Raw genomic sequence first — 19831 nt, 5'->3', positions numbered from 1 at the left:
TTTATGTTGAAAATGTGTCCTAAATTGCATGCTTGGTGTAAATATCTGACCTGTGGCAGTGACTGTTGGTGGCCCTTCCATGAAAGTAGAGAATGGAGATTTAGGGTTCTCCACCTTTTGCTAGGCAGAAACCAGACCGTAGACTGCAGGTTCATGCAGATAATTTAATCAGTACAGAATTCTCTAGGATTTAGGAATGCGTTTTACCTTGTGTTTATCCATTGTTTTGTTTTATGCAGGTGAAATCGATGGAGGATGCTCATCCCTTTCAGATGTTTTCTGCAAGCATCGGCCAATTATTGAATTTGGCACAAGAAGAAAACATTTGAGCATCCACATTTCTTTACATTTTAAATCTCTTTCTTTCACTTCTTTCTTTATTTTAGTGTTTTTTTTTTCAATTAAGCCCTATTGGGCGAAGCATTTGTTTGACATTTGCACGTGAGCAAATAATAAACTAGTAGCAAAAAATAAACTAAATATCCAATAATTTTAATGACAGGAAAAAAAAAAAGAAGCGAACAATGTGTAATTAGAGTGAGATAAGAATTTAATGTAGGTTCTTGAGCTATTGCATTTTAATAAGGTTGGTTTTTTTTTCTCTCTTTTTTCTTATTTTTTCCTTTGGGAGATTTCATGTTGTATGGGCAGAAAGTTGAAATAAGAGAGCTTGAAGGTAATGCAAGTGTCTAAACTTTTACTTTTGGTAATGCTTGAGTAATGTCGAAATTCAAGAGACAAATGTCAAAATTCAAGAATTGAGTACTCAAAATGTCAAAAGTCAAAACGAAGAATCAATACTCCCTAATGATAAAGTGATTGAGTAGCAAGTTGATTAGCTCTTTTTTTTTTTTTTTGCCTATAACAATAACCATCTAATTTACTCTTACTAGTATAAATACCCGTGCTATGCACAGTAGATTATATTTTTGAAAAAAAATTACAATCTATAGAGAAATTTTAAAAAAAAAGTAAAATATAATAATCACGGGCATATGAAAGTATATTTAAAAAATGAAACTTTGTAACAATAGTTCAATATATGATAAAAACATCTCCATTATTTATAAACTATCACTTTGATAAATGTTGGATCCTGAAAAAAAAAATAGAAGTCTATATCATAGATTGAGTGACATAAGGGTCCAATTAAATATAATTGAATATTTAATTTGATAAGTAAATGAAATACTTACAAATATTTTGCCTCTGATTTGATAATCTTCTACGAAGGTGTAAACATTTTTCACACCAATCACCTCTGAGTACGAACGCCAGTATTGGGGATTTAATTAATTTTGTTGATTTTTGTGGAGTTCGTACTATAAATGAGAATTCACGATTTTTGCATGAATTAATGTGTTGGTCAAACAATGCACCTCTATTTTCCTGACAATTAAAAGCATACATAATTCAAAATTATATTTTGTTTTAGACAGTTTGTAAATAATATTATATAAAAATATATACATATAAATAATGTATACCTTTGTTTTTAAATCTCTAAGATAAGAAGCATCACAACGAAATATGAATCGTGCATGCTTGTCTTGAAGAGTGAGGTATAGGTTACCACTGGAATTTCTAACTTCTATGTTAACATTGTATCTGTTAAGAAGAAATTATGATGTATCATGCAAAAAATTATATTAAAATTTAAAATATATGAAAATAATTACCTGACAATAATGTCGACTACATTATAACAATGGATACACACCATTTTTGCAAAATGAGATTGACATGATTGTCCACAATTTTTGCATAACTCATGGAACATATTATCCATATTGATACTTTGAATGTAAGCAAGTATCCGAAAATATTTAACCTAAAACCATCCAAAGAATGTATAGATTACAATTATTAATTCGAAACTACATATAGATACTTGTTCATCACTTAATTAATTGAGAGGAATTGTATCGTAAGTAGAACTGTATATTCGAATATCCATATTCTCTTAGCATTTGATATCAACGATGCTTGGGACATTGTAAATTTGCATGACCGCAACCACGTCACTAATTTCTGAGCACATTTATCATTCTCAAACCTGCAAATTTTTCAAATACATATTCGTAAGGGTATGAAATATTATTAATAATTTAATATTTTGGTATTTGTAAAATTTACCAACTGTATAGGTATTGAGCAAAATCTAAGTAGTAATTGACATACAATTTGCTTGCTCGAATAGTATAAAGTGACGGTCCTGCACAATGTGCTATATTATTGATAAACTATAAAATAAAATAAAATAAAGTGAAAATAAATTGAATTACCTTTATAATTTCTCACACAAATACCACAGGCTAGCAAAATATTATTTTTTATAACAGTTTGATGCAAGTGTTCACCATCATTAGTTGCAAATTTATCACATAAAGTCAACCGAACTACTGTCAAACTTCATTTAGAGAATTTTGGTAAGTATCAATCAAAATTTGCAGAATATAAAATATTTTAAAGATATTGAATCTATTAACTAACCTTTTGTCAAGTAAAAGTATGTCACACTTAGTTTTGTTATTGATAGATGTTTGATAGTGTGAACCAACAGATACAACTAAACCAATTACATTTGCAAAAGATCAAAAAGTATAAGTAATACCAGTTCAAATATGCAACTTAAATAGAAGTATGGTTAATGAAGAATGAAATACCTATCAATTGTAAATCATTGTCCATGTGTTGTTCTGTATCTCATAGTTTGACCAGATTAAACTTGAAACGGGGTATGGTTCCACAATCATCTAAAATATTCACTATCTTCATATCGTTTCCAAATGATAATTGGTACTGATGTGATGCAAGCCGATATTTAAGATTTGCCGGAATTACATATATATTTTGAAACCAGTATACCTTGCCTTCATGGAGATGATCTGTGAAAATGTTTATTGTAGTGGGAAAGTGGGTGAGGAGTGTTAGTTGGAGTAAGGTGTGTAAGGAGTATTGGTGGGAGTTAACTTCTTGTTTGAGGGAAACGTGGGAGTGTTAGTTGGAGTTAACTTCTTGTTTGAGGGAAACGTGAGGGGTGTAACGTGCCCATGATATTTTTTTACGAAATAAATTAAATGTAAAATGCTAGAAAAATAGAGTTGAGAGTGAGAAGGTTTGTGAAGGTTTGTTGCTAAAAATTCCTTCTCAAATTTATATAGATATAGATTCTACGAAAGACTCTAAGGGTGCGTTTGGTATCCCATAGAATTGGGGTTTAGAATTGGAATTGGAACCCCAATTCTAATTCTTGTATTTGGACGCTGCATTTTCCATAGAATTAGCATTGAATTCTAATTCCAAGAGGTTCCAATTCCACAATCTCAATTCTTTGCCGGACCAAAAGAATTATAATTCCAATTCCATAGCTGAATTCCTAATCGGGTCGACACGCGGGTCTTGTACGAGTAAAAACTCAAAAATGGGTCAACTATAAAACGGATGGAAAAAACGCAAACCTCTCTCCTTCCCTTTCAATTATCGATCGCCATATCAGAAGCTCTGATGGAGCATTCTTCGTCGCCGCCGCCTCCTCCTCCAATTACGTTGATAGAGGCACTTTTGCTGCCGCCTCCACCCTTCCATGCCCCACTCCCTGCCTTTTGCACAACTCAAGTTGAAATTATGGGGTTCCAATTAGTTTCTATCAGTTTTTTCCTTCCCCTCTTTGTGTTGACTTGTGCCTCCACCTCCGCTGGCCTGGTGTTGCCCACATTTGTCGTCACCGTGCATTCTCTCATGCTTCCTCTCCTGGATCGCTAATTACTCTCTCCCTACTATTCCAGATTTTCCAGATAGATTTAGAGCTTACGAAGGTAACATCAAAATTTAATTTTTGCCAATTAAACATTTTTTTAGGGGTTTTTTTTTTTATAATTTGTGGTATTGATTCTATACGGTTATTATTATTATATTAAGCTTATAATTTACACTGTTATGTGAACAAAAGAACAAGTTGGTCTTTGGTTTCGAGTGTCTTGTTTGTTTGAGTCTTAGTTAATTAGTCAAAGTTTGGCTTGGAACCTTTTCGGAATAATGCCTGAATGTTTAGGATTTGAGGGTACTTATGTACAAGTTAGCTGCTAAAATTTGTCAGTTTACCTTGCAATTAAATAAATGTAGAAAGTAGAAGGTGATGCTGATGTTGTGGAAAAAATCTATTATAGTGAATTATATCTCATCCAATATATTTGTGTGTTTACGTCTTTCAATTTGATTATTGTTGCTCTAAACATTTCTTTCTTTCTCTTACATGTGGAGTTGCAGAAGAAATTTATATTGATGTTTGTACTTCTAAGAATCAAGATTGCTTCTTTGAACTGTAAAATGATCTGCTTACCGCATTTCTTTGGGTACTTGGGCATTTTTTTATTGATTATGAGGCTTTTGGAAAAACCACCTTTGGTTGGAAGTAAACTAATAATACTACTAGTACTATCATTTTATTCATCTCTTGATTTTCTATCTCTTGCTTTTAGCTTGATTCCCAATACTAACTAGTAGTACTCCTTAATTGCCTCTGCTTCTGGCGTTTAAACATCTCCTATCCCAGTAATTCCTCAGCCTATCATGTTTAATTACAGGTTAGTGCCATCTTCTCGCTATTGATGGGACCATTAGCTTACACCAATATATAACTAAGTCCGGACTCCACAGATGGACAAGAATTTAAAAGAATAGTTTCACTAGCCATGCTTGTCAAGATAGATTTCTGGAGAATGCTAACATAGATCTAAATGACTAACTTGTAATACATTTATGATGCAGTTTAGAGTTATGCCATGATCCTCACACATGCACAGACAGGGAGAGGGGAAGTTGGCAGCCCTGTAATTCCAATGGTGTGAATATTGAATGCTGACCATATTTGCCAAGACAGAAACTGTTGTCTTGGAGACGAGCTTGGCCGTAGGTTTGTACACCACATTGCGTTTCCCGTCTGCTTTTAAGTCCTTAGCAGAGGGAGAAGAAACAGCAGCCCCGCATAGATTAGCCTGGAATCAGAAGACATGTAACAGTAAGATATCTACGTCTTGGGGGGAAAATGCAGGAGAAATTTCTAATTTTGTGATGAATTTTAAAAAAATTCTACAAAAGGGGTGATTTTGATTGGGTATTCCGTAGGGGGGGTCTTCGCATTTTGCGAATGCGAGCTCTGCTTATTGAGCTCGCATTCCACAAATGCGAGCTCAATAGAGCTCACCCTGATATTTTTTTTTTTTTTGGGCTCTCATTAAATTTTTTCCAGAAAATAGTAAGAGCTAAATAAAATTTTTCAAATAGCTCGCATTTGATAAATTTGACCTCCAAAAATTGTATTTATCAAATAAATTTTTGGGCCCTCAATAAATTTTTTTTATCAAATTCTAATTTTCCTTTGTTATTAATGAATCGTATTTATTTGTTGACACCGACGAATTTTAGTTATAAGAATCTAATAGTTAATAGTCATTAATATCTGTTACAATTTCAACTGTAATTTTAGAAATTTCACAACGCAATGTTATTTAAAAAAATTATATAAGTTATTTTTATGAAGTGCATGTTATTTATTTTCTTTGTTTTGCTGTTCGACAATTCCGAAATCTTTGTTTTGATGTTCGGCAGCTATGTTTCGATATTGCGTTCTGCTTCTCCCACTCACTTTTGTCTTTTTTTTTTTTCGAAATGGGTCTTGGCGGTATGTAGTGCGAGGATGCGAGCTCAATGTGAGCGCATTCCGGGAATGCGAGCTCAGTGAGCTCGTATTTTCAGAATGCGAGCTCAGTGAGCTCGCATTTTCAGTGAGCTCACATCTAATTCTATAGAATTTCAATTCCAATTTTGTAGAATTAGAATTCTAGGAATTGGAATTCCAAAACGTTGGAATTCTTTTGTTTGGGAAATGCATAGAATTGATACAGAATTCATTTGGAATTCCAAATTCTTTGTTAATTTGGATGCGAGAAGAATTCATTAAGAATTAGAATTGTTTCCATCTAACATTTGCTTACATAAAAATTTTATTTTTTTCTTTTTCATATGGAATAATTTTTTAAACATTTAGCTAATTGTTACTAAAGTTTCAAGGAAAAAATCAATTAGTGCCTTTAATAATTTATTTTTCTTGCATTTAACCAATTGTTATTAAAGCTTTAAAGAAAAAAACCAATTAGTTCCTTTTCTAGAAAAAAAATATAGTATTACTCTTGTTTCCTTTATTCTTAATTAAATTATATTAGATAAAAAACTAATTGGGGTATGTAAGACAACAAGATAAAGTTCATTGTGTATGTAAGTAAAGCTTCTGCATAAGGATGAACAAGAAAGTAACTATTCACAAAATGAAAACAAGAAAGTATGAAGTCTAAAGTATCTCTTAACAAGACCACATTAACATGCCTTTTCATGCAGACACGTTTGACCCAAAACTTCAAGAACAGTTTTGAACAAAAACCTGCATCACTTGTTACCAACAAACCATAAATATCTCATCTTGTGCAATTCGTTGATTTTTAAAGAGAAAATTATCAGCAGAAAGGTGTGTTGCCAAACGTACACAAATCCACATGCATAAACAGATATTATGCATGCATAAACCCATATGTAAATCCAGTGAAATAATCTGATATTAATCACATGGTTCATGGTTGCACAAGTGAAGTTGCTCCAGTCCCTGCAAGAGAGCGTTTTCGACCTTTTGCAAAGAATGCTGAAGATCTTATATTCTCACAACTTGTTGATATATTTAAGGGTCTAGTTGTCTATCGACACCAAACAAACATCAAGCCATATACAACATGTTTTGCACCTTTAAGTTGCAAACTCAGAGACCTGAAAGCAAGATTCAAATGATAAAAGCAAATTACCTCACAATCCACCTAAAGAAAGTATAGGTCACGATCAGTCCAGCAAAAATGTAAAAGTCAACAATCACATGTTTACAAGCAGAATGGACATTCTTATGCCACCATCATTATTTGGACCATTATCTTCCATTCCATCTTCCTCATCTTCATTTTCCATTTCATCTTCTTCTTCATCATCAATCTCATGTTGTACTCTTCACATCTCAGCATCAACCTCATCCAAGTAAGGATCATTTGGTTCTTCTACTCGAATAAGATTATGAAGATGGCGCATTCATTAATTATCATGACATGAGTATTGATATCAAAAAAAGATGCATCTCTCAAAATGGCCCATCGCTTCTTGGACAAACCAAATGTCCTTTCAATCACATTTCGAGCAATCGAGTGTAATTCTCCTCCCATTCACTGCATTTTGGGTGAATTCTCAGTTTATGATGGAAAAAAAAAAAGAATTCTACAACGAGGGCGGTTCTTGGGTTTGTTTCCACAAAAGAGGGTCTTCGCATTCTGGAAATGCGAGCTCATTGAGCTCGCATTCTGAAAATGCGAGCTCACTGAGCTCGCATTCCCGGAATGCGCTCACATTGAGCTCGCATCCTCGCACTACATACCGCCAAGACCCATTTCGAAAAAAAAAAGACAAAAGTGAGTGGGAGAAGCAGAACGCAATATCGAAACATAGCTGCCGAACATCAAAACAAAGATTTCGGAATTGTCGAACAGCAAAACAAAGAAAATAAATAACATGCACTTCATAAAAATAACTTATATAATTTTTTTAAATAACATTGCGTTATGAAATTTCTAAAATTACAGTTGAAATTGTAACAGATATTAATGACTATTAACTATTAGATTCTTATAACTAAAATTCGTCGGTGTCAACAAATAAATACGATTCATTAATAACAAAGGAAAATTAGAATTTGATAAAAAAAATTTATTGAGGGCCCAAAAATTTATTTGATAAATACAATTTTTGGAGGTCAAATTTATCAAATGCGAGCTATTTGAAAAATTTTATTTAGCTCTTACTATTTTCTGGAAAAAATTTAATGAGAGCCCAAAAAAAAAAAAAAAAATATCAGGGTGAGCTCTATTGAGCTCGCATTCGTGGAATGTGAGCTCAATAAGCAGAGCTCGCATTCGCAAAATGCGAAGACCCCCCCTACGGAATACCCAATCAAAATCACCCCTTTTGTAGAATTTTTTTAAAATTCATCACAAAATTAGAAATTTCTCCTGCATTTTCCCCCCAAGACGTAGATATCTTACTGTTACATGTCTTCTGATTCCAGGCTAATCTATGCGGGGCTGCTGTTTCTTCTCCCTCTGCTAAGGACTTAAAAGCAGACGGGAAACGCAATGTGGTGTACAAACCTACGGCCAAGCTCGTCTCCAAGACAACAGTTTCTGTCTTGGCAAATATGGTCAGCATTCAATATTCACACCATTGGAATTACAGGGCTGCCAACTTCCCCTCTCCCTGTCTGTGCATGTGTGAGGATCATGGCATAACTCTAAACTGCATCATAAATGTATTACAAGTTAGTCATTTAGATCTATGTTAGCATTCTCCAGAAATCTATCTTGACAAGCATGGCTAGTGAAACTATTCTTTTAAATTCTTGTCCATCTGTGGAGTCCGGACTTAGTTATATATTGGTGTAAGCTAATGGTCCCATCAATAGCGAGAAGATGGCACTAACCTGTAATTAAACATGATAGGCTGAGGAATTACTGGGATAGGAGATGTTTAAACGCCAGAAGCAGAGGCAATTAAGGAGTACTACTAGTTAGTATTGGGAATCAAGCTAAAAGCAAGAGATAGAAAATCAAGAGATGAATAAAATGATAGTACTAGTAGTATTATTAGTTTACTTCCAACCAAAGGTGGTTTTTCCAAAAGCCTCATAATCAATAAAAAAATGCCCAAGTACCCAAAGAAATGCGGTAAGCAGATCATTTTACAGTTCAAAGAAGCAATCTTGATTCTTAGAAGTACAAACATCAATATAAATTTCTTCTGCAACTCCACATGTAAGAGAAAGAAAGAAATGTTTAGAGCAACAATAATCAAATTGAAAGACGTAAACACACAAATATATTGGATGAGATATAATTCACTATAATAGATTTTTTCCACAACATCAGCATCACCTTCTACTTTCTACATTTATTTAATTGCAAGGTAAACTGACAAATTTTAGCAGCTAACTTGTACATAAGTACCCTCAAATCCTAAACATTCAGGCATTATTCCGAAAAGGTTCCAAGCCAAACTTTGACTAATTAACTAAGACTCAAACAAACAAGACACTCGAAACCAAAGACCAACTTGTTCTTTTGTTCACATAACAGTGTAAATTATAAGCTTAATATAATAATAATAACCGTATAGAATCAATACCACAAATTATAAAAAAAAAACCCCTAAAAAAATGTTTAATTGGCAAAAATTAAATTTTGATGTTACCTTCGTAAGCTCTAAATCTATCTGGAAAATCTGGAATAGTAGGGAGAGAGTAATTAGCGATCCAGGAGAGGAAGCATGAGAGAATGCACGGTGACGACAAATGTGGGCAACACCAGGCCAGCGGAGGTGGAGGCACAAGTCAACACAAAGAGGGGAAGGAAAAAACTGATAGAAACTAATTGGAACCCCATAATTTCAACTTGAGTTGTGCAAAAGGCAGGGAGTGGGGCATGGAAGGGTGGAGGCGGCAGCAAAAGTGCCTCTATCAACGTAATTGGAGGAGGAGGCGGCGGCGACGAAGAATGCTCCATCAGAGCTTCTGATATGGCGATCGATAATTGACTAGGAGGCATAAAACGCGCGTTGCGCGTTGGGATAAATATAAAACATGCCCTCTTAAATATATGGAGTCATAGAACAAAAATATTTATCGGTTAATAATTTTATGTACGCAGTTAAACATAAATATACATGAATAAATAAAAGGTACAATCGCTTCACGAAAATAGTATGAATATTTATTTAGATTTAGATAAAGGTACTGCTGAGATTTAAAGCTAATATTTTTTTAGCTTGAAAGTGAATTCTTGTCTTATCTTTACTCTATTGCTCGTTTAGCATGAGAATAAAGTTCAGCATTTTTCATGACATGTAGAAGCATAGAACATGATGATTTGCATATATCGTACGTCATAAGTCGTACGTTATAAGAGAAAAAAAGTACCGTTGAAAAAAGGGGAAGTGGAGGATTGCTAAAGAAGCTGTTAATGAGAGGGAGAAACGGCATTTGCAAGGAAACAGTTTCATAAGCTGAACTAATGCTAAAACTGAAGTGCGGAATCCAATAACAGTGAAAATCGGTTTAATATTTTTTTGGTTAGAATACTACAGTGTGATTTTTGCCTTGCATATCTGTGTGTGAGAGATGATGGGTGTCTCTTTGTTACTTCTATTATATATAAATTCAAAAGAATACATTTCAATTGAATTAGAATTAAATTTTTTTATTACACCAAGAATACAGCAATTTTGGGAGGAGGAATAATCTAGATCATCTATGTTCAACACATAGAACTTACAAGGATAAAGCATTCATCGAAAGGAATATTCAAATCTTAAGTTGGTCATTGGAGAGAGAGAGAGAGTATGCTCTCTATAAGAGGTTTTAAGATTTTTGCAGAACTCAGAGCCAACGGCCTGCTTGTGCAGGTGACTTGGCAGGCAGAAACTTGGTCTTGAATTCAATAGAATGTTATAATCAACCTGCTTGTGCAGGTGACTTGGCAGGCAGAAACTTGGTCTTGAATTCAATAGAATGTTATAATCAACGTCATAACATAATCCAAAATATCATCTTCGGACGTAATTCCAGAATTGTAGGCGGTAGCAGATTACAAATTTGGAAATGTACATGAAAGCAAAATATGAATATGCCAAAATCAACTTCAATTCAATTTCTGCATGGCACAATTTGGCAATTTCATGGAACCCAACTTCCCGATAACATTCAACAATTCGCTCAATAGCCGACAATGATATATGGAAAAAATGTGTATTCATGTACAGCTTAAAAAAAGTAAGTGGAAACAATATATGAACCAAAAATAGATTGTGAAAAAATAGAATCTACACTCGTACAAACTACATATTTTGGTAATTATGAACTAAGCATTATTATTGGATTCCATTATGACATGACTATGAAAACTACCATCCATAAACCATTCCCAATTTGAAGAAAAGTCAGCTCATTTAAGCACCTTGTTCAAATCCACAAGAAAATTTTAGCGCCATCAACCTGCAAATTACATACAAACAATCTCAAATTTGAATGGAATCAACCATAATTAAAGCAAACTAAGGACTACATGTCATCATGCACCAAACTTAACAAAAAAATAATAACTACTATCACCTTTTCGGGCAAAAACATTATGCATTATTATCATTTTCATATCCAAAAATCTACCGTTACCAAACATACACCTCATTATAATATAATTCCTTTCCCCTTTAACCAACCCCTATAGCATTATGTAACTCACTGTTTACATTATCATCAAGTAAATAAAAATAGCTCATTAATTGAAGTCAGCTCACTTGAGGAACAAACACTTGCATTACACTACTCTATCCCTCTTAAACTTGGCATCAGACCCCATCAATTTGCATAAACCATTATTCTAAGCAATTATTTCATGGTACCAGATATAGGCCATCAATGTACACAACTAACAAAACGAAAAACTTGCATTTTTCATGTAAAAATGTGAATGTGGCATTTTTTCTCAAGGGCTGAATTTTATCATACTCAACCTCACCATTTACCAGAACACTCATTATTCTTGCCTAAAATGTAATAGAAACACCTTTGGCGGTAGGGTAGGCAGATTATATAGTGTATTGCTGGCACAATAAAGTTCTGGTAACTTAACAACATTGTAAACCTGCTAATAAGTATTCATTAGCCAAAATGAGTCTCACTTTGAAAATATTCCAGAATATTCATTTTTTTTTTTACATGAATGTACCTTGGCTCTGCATTTTCCAGAAACTATTGCAATGGCAAAATGATAAGAAATGTCTTGCAAAGCTCATCTCATCTGATTCAAATAGGAAAAAGCAACAAATTCATTAAGATTAAATCTAATCTTTGGAAAATAAAAATTTTTCATAATGAAAAATGATGGAGAAGAAACCTCATTGGAAATGAAACCAAGTAAGGTCAGGTCTTCAACAATGGATGGAAGTGTACAGTTCATGTATGCTCAAGATCAAGAAGAATTAACGCCAAAGTTCCAGTATCAAGTATTTAAGGTGATATTTCAGCACAATGAATCCAAAAGAGTTTGGTGATATCTTAAGGTGAAGTAAATTTCTAATCTTCGTAAGTAATATGGATTGGATTTTAACAACCTTGTGGATTATTCAACACTTCTACCAAAATATAGTTTAACATAAATCTACCAAACTTGTTAGCATGGATTACACTTATGGACCACAAAACACAAGCCAGCTAGACAATAACATTACCTCCTTCACTATTCACAAACTCAGTAAGGGCTTCTGCAGGTCGTGCACCTTCATACCTGAGAATAAAAATAGATTCATGAGGAATACAATTGTATGAACTGAAGGCATGTAAGTTATATTTACATAGAGTCAACACCAGGATAGATATCATTTCAACAGAGCAAGTACGGAAAAACAAAGACCTTTTGAAAACTCCAGCATTTCACATAAACTAACTTTTTGGGCTCCAAAGAACCTTTTGGAAACCATTGGATATAGGGTAACCACAAACACTATATTTGCTGCAACGCTCTTATGCTCATTGCAGTTCACCTACAACAAATATAATTTGATAATAAGTTCAAAAATTAAACTTATTTTGCTATAATTCACAGCTAAATCGTTGATTAATCTTTTAAGTATTGACATTAAATCAGATGCAAAATAGAAGATTCACAATAGCTAAGACAGTTAAACTGATGTTGATGCCAACAAGCAACCAGATAGCAATGGACCTCAGGTTCCACTTTCTCAAGATTTCAGTGATGGAAATCAAATAGAGCATATCCAGTTTGCAAGGATAAAAAGAAAAATGTAAGCACTTTTTCAACACGAAATAACCGTATAGTTTGTCTGAGAGAGTTTTGCCGTAGCATCTTGCTCTATATTAATGTAACTTCCAAGGATGGCAACTCCTAAGGTGATCAGAAAAAGCACAAAGATAGATGATTCAAACAATGACAAAACCCTTAATAATGTACAACTCCAAAATTCATTAAAACAAGCCCACCACGATAGCATGGCAAAAACCATGAATTTTGTATCATATATGAGTTCTCTACAGCAATGCAATAGTAACATTCCCAGAAGTTTCAAGCTTTAGATTGTACCAACTTTAGCTAAACTACTTAATAACCCATGGCAAATGTCCTAATTGATATAGCAACACTACGAACCTAGAGTAAAAATGAGACTTTTCCTACCATATCTGAAAGGGTCAATGGATCATAAAAGAGCTGAAAGGCTAACCTTTCCAATCAAAACAGATTTAACTTTCGTGAAACTTGCACCAACCTTCTCGTACTCTGGAGCAAGCTTCTTACAGTGCCCACACCTACAAATTCATCATGGGGAAAAGAAAAAGAAAAAAAAAAACTTCTTTACATCTTCCCTTACAAGAATAGCTCAAAATCACTTCAAATCAGCAAACATAATGATGTCAAAAATCAATTTCGCATTCCAACATAGTAGTTTTCCATGCTAGTCCACCTATCTCCTAAATAGCATACACGGCAATAGACGAAAAACTGACAGTGCACACGAATCCATACACAAATATACAATAGAGCAAAAGCACAACAAAGATCCGAATTCGACTATTACAACCAAAAGAAAAGAAAAGTCACGGATCTAAAAGCAATTAAACACATAGGACTCCAATTCATCAAAACCATCAAAAAACTTACATCCAATTCACCATGACCAAAAAAAACCTCTAAAAAATAACAAATGAATGAAATCACGGGCAATCATCTTGACCCACCTCTTTCTCAAAATTCTCTTCATAGGGTTGTTCGTCCCAGATGGTGTTGCACCCTGTTGTTGAAGCTGTTGAAGAAAAATCCCCTGAAAAATAAAAAGAATACAATCAGCCAAGATACAAAAAAAAAACCACTAAATGACCATCTCTTAAGCCATAGAATTTCAAGATGTTTTGGAAAACCAAAGCAAAACATCACAAAAAAGCAAAGGCATCTTCGCATGTAGACTGGGAAACAGGAAAATAATCGAAAAGCCAAAAACACCGAAATACTGCCCAATATTGATATTCAGGCTGCAAAAAAAATGAGGAGCAAAAAATTTAAAAATAAAATTGAAGGGCGAGAGAATGGTGATTGAGGGAGGAAGAGTAGTAAAAAATGCTGATGACTGCGAGGATCTTGTGGTGGGATCGAAAGTCCTCCCAAAGGCTGGAAGAGGATCCAACGACGATGAACTTGAAGCGCAGGGAGGTGGAAAGGAAATCACAGGGAGGTGGGAGAAGGGGGACTCGTGATGTTGGGGGTAGCAGGAGCTCTTAGAGGAGAGGGAGACGGTGTGGTGGAGAAAGTCAGAGGAGAAAATAAAGAGGTCAAGATCGAGTGAGAGAGAGAGAGGAAGAAGAATGATCAGAGAGAAAGGTTGAGGAGAGAGACGGGGAGAAGAAAGGGAAGGGAAGAGAGGCGGCGTTTTGGTCTGACCTAGGGTTAGAGTTCGAAGAGTCATGCGCGAGGAACACATTAGCAAACAACACAAAACGACGTCGTCACGAACCACGCACAGCGCACGTGAGAGGACGACGAAAACCATCCAGGTCATCAACACTCTTCGGCTCTTATTCTACTTATGTTGAAAGGGAAGGAGAGAGGTTTGCGTTTTTTCCATCCGTTTTATAGTTGACCCATTTTTGAGTTTTTACTCGTACAAGACCCGCGTGTCGACCCGATTAGGAATTCAGCTGTGGAATTGAAATTAGAATTCTTTTGGTCCGACAAAGAATTGAGATTGTGGAATTGGAATCTCTTGGAATTAGAATTCAATGCTAATTCTATGGAAAATGCAGCGTCCAAACACAAGAATTAGAATTGGGGTTCCAATTCCAATTCTAAACCCCAATTCTATGGGATACCAAACGCACCCTAAGGGGTTTCAATGAAAGTTGGGAAGTAAATCATCAGATTAAATAAATTAAATAAATGCACTATTCCACTCTTTGAATTTTTTTTAAAAATAAGAAGCACTATTTTTTTTTTTTGTGATGCACTGGATGGATGGGATTGAACCCCCGATTTAGTATTCAAAACCCCTTTGGATTTTCAAAAAATAAGAAACGCTATGTTTTTTGTGTGATGCATTAGGCGGTGGGTTGAACCCCAAGCCTAGTATTCAAAAGTCAAAATGACAGGAGAAAGAGGTGTACTGAAATTAAACCCTCGATCTAGTATTCAAAAGTTTTTAAATCTTTAAAAAATAAAAAAGAACAATATTTCTTGTGTGATGTGCACGGAAGATGAGATTGTAACCGAGAAACAACCCGATCGATCGAGCATTCAAATGTCAAAATCACGGGAGCTGGGGGTGCAAGTAAAAAGCCTCCAAGGCCTTCCACTCACAAAAAAAAAAAAAAAAAAATGAACGTCAAAACGACGAATCAAGACAAGCAAGTGGATTAGCTTTCGGCCATGCTGAAATCACCAACAACACTTCTACAGAAAAGAATCATAAACATTTACTAATACTTTTGCTTTGACTTAACTTTGACTAATGTCTCTAAACCGATGAATGAATAAAATAATTGTCCGCTGAATTGTATACCACAACTAGGAAAAAGCATTGCCACGTAGCATTGCCTCCCGGCTGCAAATGGCTGCCAAAACGCTGAGTCAATATGCATTTTAATTAAACCACTTTTCCAACGTTAAAGCAACCAAAAGCACATTGACACTAGAAAAAAAAAGAAAAAGAAAAAGGAAAAGTAGAGATTTCCAGCAAGAAAAAGGAGAATCAGAATCCTAGAAAACTTGTTCATCTTCTGATCAACAGATTCTGTTCCTTCTCTCCAAGACTTCTAAATTGGTATCTTTTCCTATTAGCATATAAATTATGTTTTCTATGGTTTTTTAAATGTACGTGGGGTTCAGACGATATGGGGGACCAACAGGAAAATGAGATTACTAGTTCTTCTTCGACAAAGAAGAATATGGAGATTTCAATGGCTGAAGCATCATCTATGTTTCCCGGGTTTCGGTTTTCTCCTACAGATGAAGAGTTAATATGTTTTTACTTGAAGAAGAAGGTTGAAGGGCTAGATAACTCTGTTGATGTCATTCCCGAAGTTGATATTTGTAGATTCGAGCCCTGGGACTTACCAGGTTCTTGTTTTTCAGTTACAATCGTATGATAGCTAGTTGATTTATTTGTTTCTCTTCCACTTTGTCCTATTGTTTCCCATTATTTGGAGAAGAAGAATGAAGGGGTAAATGGTTTGCAATGCTGTAAAGAATTAAGCATATAAATGTTTCTATTAGCAAGCATCATTAGAACATAAGTTGGGATGATTTTGTAATTTGTGTGTAGGTAGATTTCATTTACATAATTTGCGCCTTTCCTCTCTAAATTTCAATTGTTTAGAGAGATGACATAAATTATGAATGCTTATAATATTTGGACTTGTAACCTTACAAATGTTTTCTCTTCCTTTATATTTCCTTTTTTTGTTTTGGGGGGGGGGGGTTAGTGGGAATTATTTAGCTAGATAGGTCCCTCGTTTTTGTTGGACCATTGGTCTAGTTACTCTGTTATTGTGGTAAAAATTCGGTTCTGAAAGCGCTTTTTTGAAGGGAGGGGGCTTTAGAAATTGTGAAATTCCTTATGAAGGACATGAGACAGCAGAGGAGAGTCAATTGGAAAAATGCATTGGCATGTTTGTAAGATATTGGATCTGGATGTGATATGGCCATTATTTGGCCTGAATACTCTTGAAGACGAATGCTGTTGATTAAATCCTTGCAGGGGAAGGGAAAGGAAAAGGAAGGAGTAAGTATAAACCAAAGGAACGAGTTCCTTACTTGGAAAAGCATTGTAAATCTTTTTTTTGAGAATTTGGATACTTAGGTATCGGTACGGTTTCTTCATTTGATGAGTTTAATTCCTTGCTATGAAGGTCAGATATGGCTGATGCGTGAAGTTTGTTGAAATCTTGGAAGTCCTGTTTAGCATAACCTGTTCAAAAATTGCTCGTTTCAGGCTTTCCTATGCCCAAATTACCTTTTTTTGCTCCCCTAATTTTAGTTTAGTAAAGAGAAGTTCATGGAACCAAAGAGTCAAAAAACACAAGCCTTTTCTTCTTGATATGGAAAATTGAGGTTACTAGGGTTGAAATGAAAGTATGAGCTGGACTTCGAAGATTAAGGCTCCTAGGAGTTGAAAAGAAAGTATCAGCTGGACTTTGAGTAGCTGCTTTCAGGAATAACTTTAGTGTCTAGTACAGGTGATTTCTAAGGCAGGAAGGTAGCTGGAGCACCACATAATTTGAATTAGTTTCAAGTCTTATAAGTACCCTAATATGAATCAGCTGGAGGCATTATCAGTTGTAGAAAACTTCCAAATTGCTAAATAAGCCAAAATCAGAGCAACTTCAAGAAAACTATGTCAGAACATTCTGATTTGTCACCTGTGCAAAGTGAAGGATTAAGTGGATATTGATGATCCATTGGCGTAAGTCTAAGCTGTTTAGAGTGAATGGAGAAACAGAGATGAAACAAAGAGCATAACAAGGTGAACTTCTTGTCAAATGGAAACACAATGTCCATAAAAATCTGAGGCCACCTGACATTTGGTTAGTACTTCATCTCAAATGAATTTATTAACTGCTAACGGGTAATTGATGTGACTAATTGCTCTATGCAGTAGTTCTTTCAAAGTCCTTTTATTTTTATTAGCATGGTTTTTATAGTTGATTGCTTCTCATGCTTGCCTCTGTAGGTAAATCTGTCATTCAATCAGATAAAGAGTGGTTCTTTTTTTCTCCTCGTGGAAGAAAATACCCGAATGGCTCCCAAAGTAAGAGGGCAACTGATCTTGGATACTGGAAAGCCACTGGAAAAGAACGTAATATAAAGTCAGGTTCGACTATAATTGGCACAAAGAGAACTTTGGTGTTTCACACTGGTAGGGCACCAAAAGGACAAAGGACCGAATGGATAATGCACGAATATTGCATGAGTGGAAAGTCACAGGTTAAATGGTGCTTTTGATGTAGCATTTTTTCCTGATTGCCTTAAGTACCTTTTATAGGATGAAGCACCTTAAATACTCTATGGGTTTCTTCTTTCTTGGTGCAGGATTTCATGGTTGTGTGCCGCCTTAGAAAGAACACTGAGTTCCATTTAGATGACTCACCACGAAGGAAACCTCAAGAAGGCAGACATCCATCAGCTGCAAACAACAATGCTGCTGCTTCATCCGGAATTGAGCAAACTGATGCTTCTGAAGGAGCCCTGTTAGGCGACTGCTGGTCAAAGGAATGTAGTAGCAGCAACAATTCGCATTCAACTGAGCAGATTGAATCTGGATTTGAATGTGATGATAAAGTACCCAACGAATTGTCTCCTTACGCGTCTTCCAGCCACCAGAAGGTATGCTGTTGCGTGTCTTTTTTGCCGAGGGATGCATCTAATGATTTATACCACAATAAATGGGTTGTTTGTTCTGTGTTACATAATATACCCTACTCTCGGGTTCCTATAATATCATTGTTTAACTGGTCGAAATTTCAGTTGGTGTCATGTGCTGATAAAGCAGTAGAAAAAAGAGCTATTCCATTAGCAGTATGTTTATTTTTATTTTAATTGGTGCCCAGATGCTTATTCAGTCTTCAATACCCTTATTAGCTATCTGTGTCTTTGAGATCCAGGATTGTGACAGCATTGAAGAGGATTATTTTGCTGACATTATGAAAGATGATATCATCCAGCTAGATGATTCTGCAATCTACGCGAGTCCACAACACCTGCAAACGGTTGCACCAGAACCTGAGTCGCAGAATAAGTCTAAGCAGCCAGCCGAAGATACCCCATCCTGCAGCCTTCCTTTCCAGGGCACAGCAAATCGAAGGCTCAGATTGGGAAGGCAAAAACTTGAATACAATGAAGCTCATCCACTTAACAGGTACAGAGTCGACAAAGCTAACCTCCCTCCCAAGCTCGTCAGTCACCCAGATTTGCAGCAGCCGCCAAAATTGTTGGTTAGATTATTCTCTAACGTGGGGTCTGAGCGTTTATCCATATTCTTCATCGCTCTCATAATCCTGGCTGCGCTCTTCATGTATGTGCAAGTTGGATAGTTCCTGAAAAGCAATTGCAGCACTTTCTTTGTACAAAGGAGCTCCTGTAAAATAGTCTGTATAGAAACTGGGATGCATGTACGTACATGTCCTTCCACTTTATGGAGGCAATAGATAGATCAAGAAGCTTGCATTACCATTAGAATAGATTCCTACTAGCGTATATTCTCAGCTGTCTATATAGACAAATGTACAGGGCTGTACAGAATTGTAGTAGATGTAAAACAACAGATAGCTCCTTTGAAAAAATATATCTTTGTTTATTAATCCCTTATTTTCCATGTGACAATGACAATTTTATGATTGCCTCACTTTCGGATATCAAATGAGAATGTGTGGTGCACATTCGCAGGCAACTTATGATCGCTGGTAATATCTCATGCGCTTTGTACGTGATGATTGTATTAATTCAAAGTATAGCACTTTTGAGATATTAAAATTCTTTGTGAAATTTCGATTATTAGTTTTAGAAAGAATAATTCTTATACATTTCAGTTCATTTAATCAATTATTGTAAAAACATTTTAAAATTTTGAACTCTTATATCGGAATTTTTTTGAACCTTTTTTTTTTACTTGTTTTCCAGATAAATCATGACTCATACTT

The 19831-nt window shown here is 35.1% G+C and overlaps 2 protein-coding genes across 5 annotated transcripts; one reads left to right on the top strand and one right to left on the bottom strand.

Moving 5' to 3' along the window:
* Positions 1–10922: 10922 nt before the first annotated feature.
* Positions 10923–14606, bottom strand: LOC140021510 (protein disulfide isomerase-like 2-1). Of its 4 annotated transcripts, XR_011825340.1 has the most exons (6): positions 13886–14606; positions 13372–13456; positions 12546–12675; positions 12364–12419; positions 11862–11933; positions 10923–11128 (listed from the first exon to the last, which is right to left on the bottom strand). XR_011825340.1 is itself a non-coding variant. In XM_072072515.1 (5 exons), exons 1-4 carry the CDS (start codon positions 13906–13908, stop codon positions 12376–12378), a joined length of 282 nt encoding a protein of 93 aa, XP_071928616.1. In that variant the 5' UTR covers positions 13909–14606; the 3' UTR covers positions 10923–11128; positions 12364–12375. The 4 variants fall into 4 exon arrangements, 1 of the variants encoding a protein (XP_071928616.1); XR_011825341.1 differs by lacking the exon at positions 12546–12675 and having other exon boundaries at positions 13886–14605; XM_072072515.1 differs by lacking the exon at positions 11862–11933.
* A 1173-nt stretch (positions 14607–15779) lies between these two features.
* On the top strand, positions 15780–19492 carry LOC113705503 (NAC domain-containing protein 60). The gene is made up of 4 exons (XM_027227380.2): positions 15780–16253; positions 17866–18119; positions 18225–18518; positions 18797–19492. The coding sequence occupies exons 1-4, from the start codon at positions 16028–16030 to the stop codon at positions 19223–19225; spliced, it is 1203 nt and encodes a 400-aa protein (XP_027083181.1). The 5' UTR covers positions 15780–16027; the 3' UTR covers positions 19226–19492.
* The last annotated feature ends 339 nt before the right edge of the window (positions 19493–19831 follow it).

The sequence above is a fragment of the Coffea arabica genome, chromosome 1e, assembly GCF_036785885.1.
Source record: "Coffea arabica cultivar ET-39 chromosome 1e, Coffea Arabica ET-39 HiFi, whole genome shotgun sequence".
In the NCBI taxonomy this organism is placed as follows: domain Eukaryota; kingdom Viridiplantae; phylum Streptophyta; class Magnoliopsida; order Gentianales; family Rubiaceae; genus Coffea; species Coffea arabica.
Note: the sequence above shows the minus strand (reverse complement) of the source record. Positions and strands in the feature narration are given on the sequence as shown.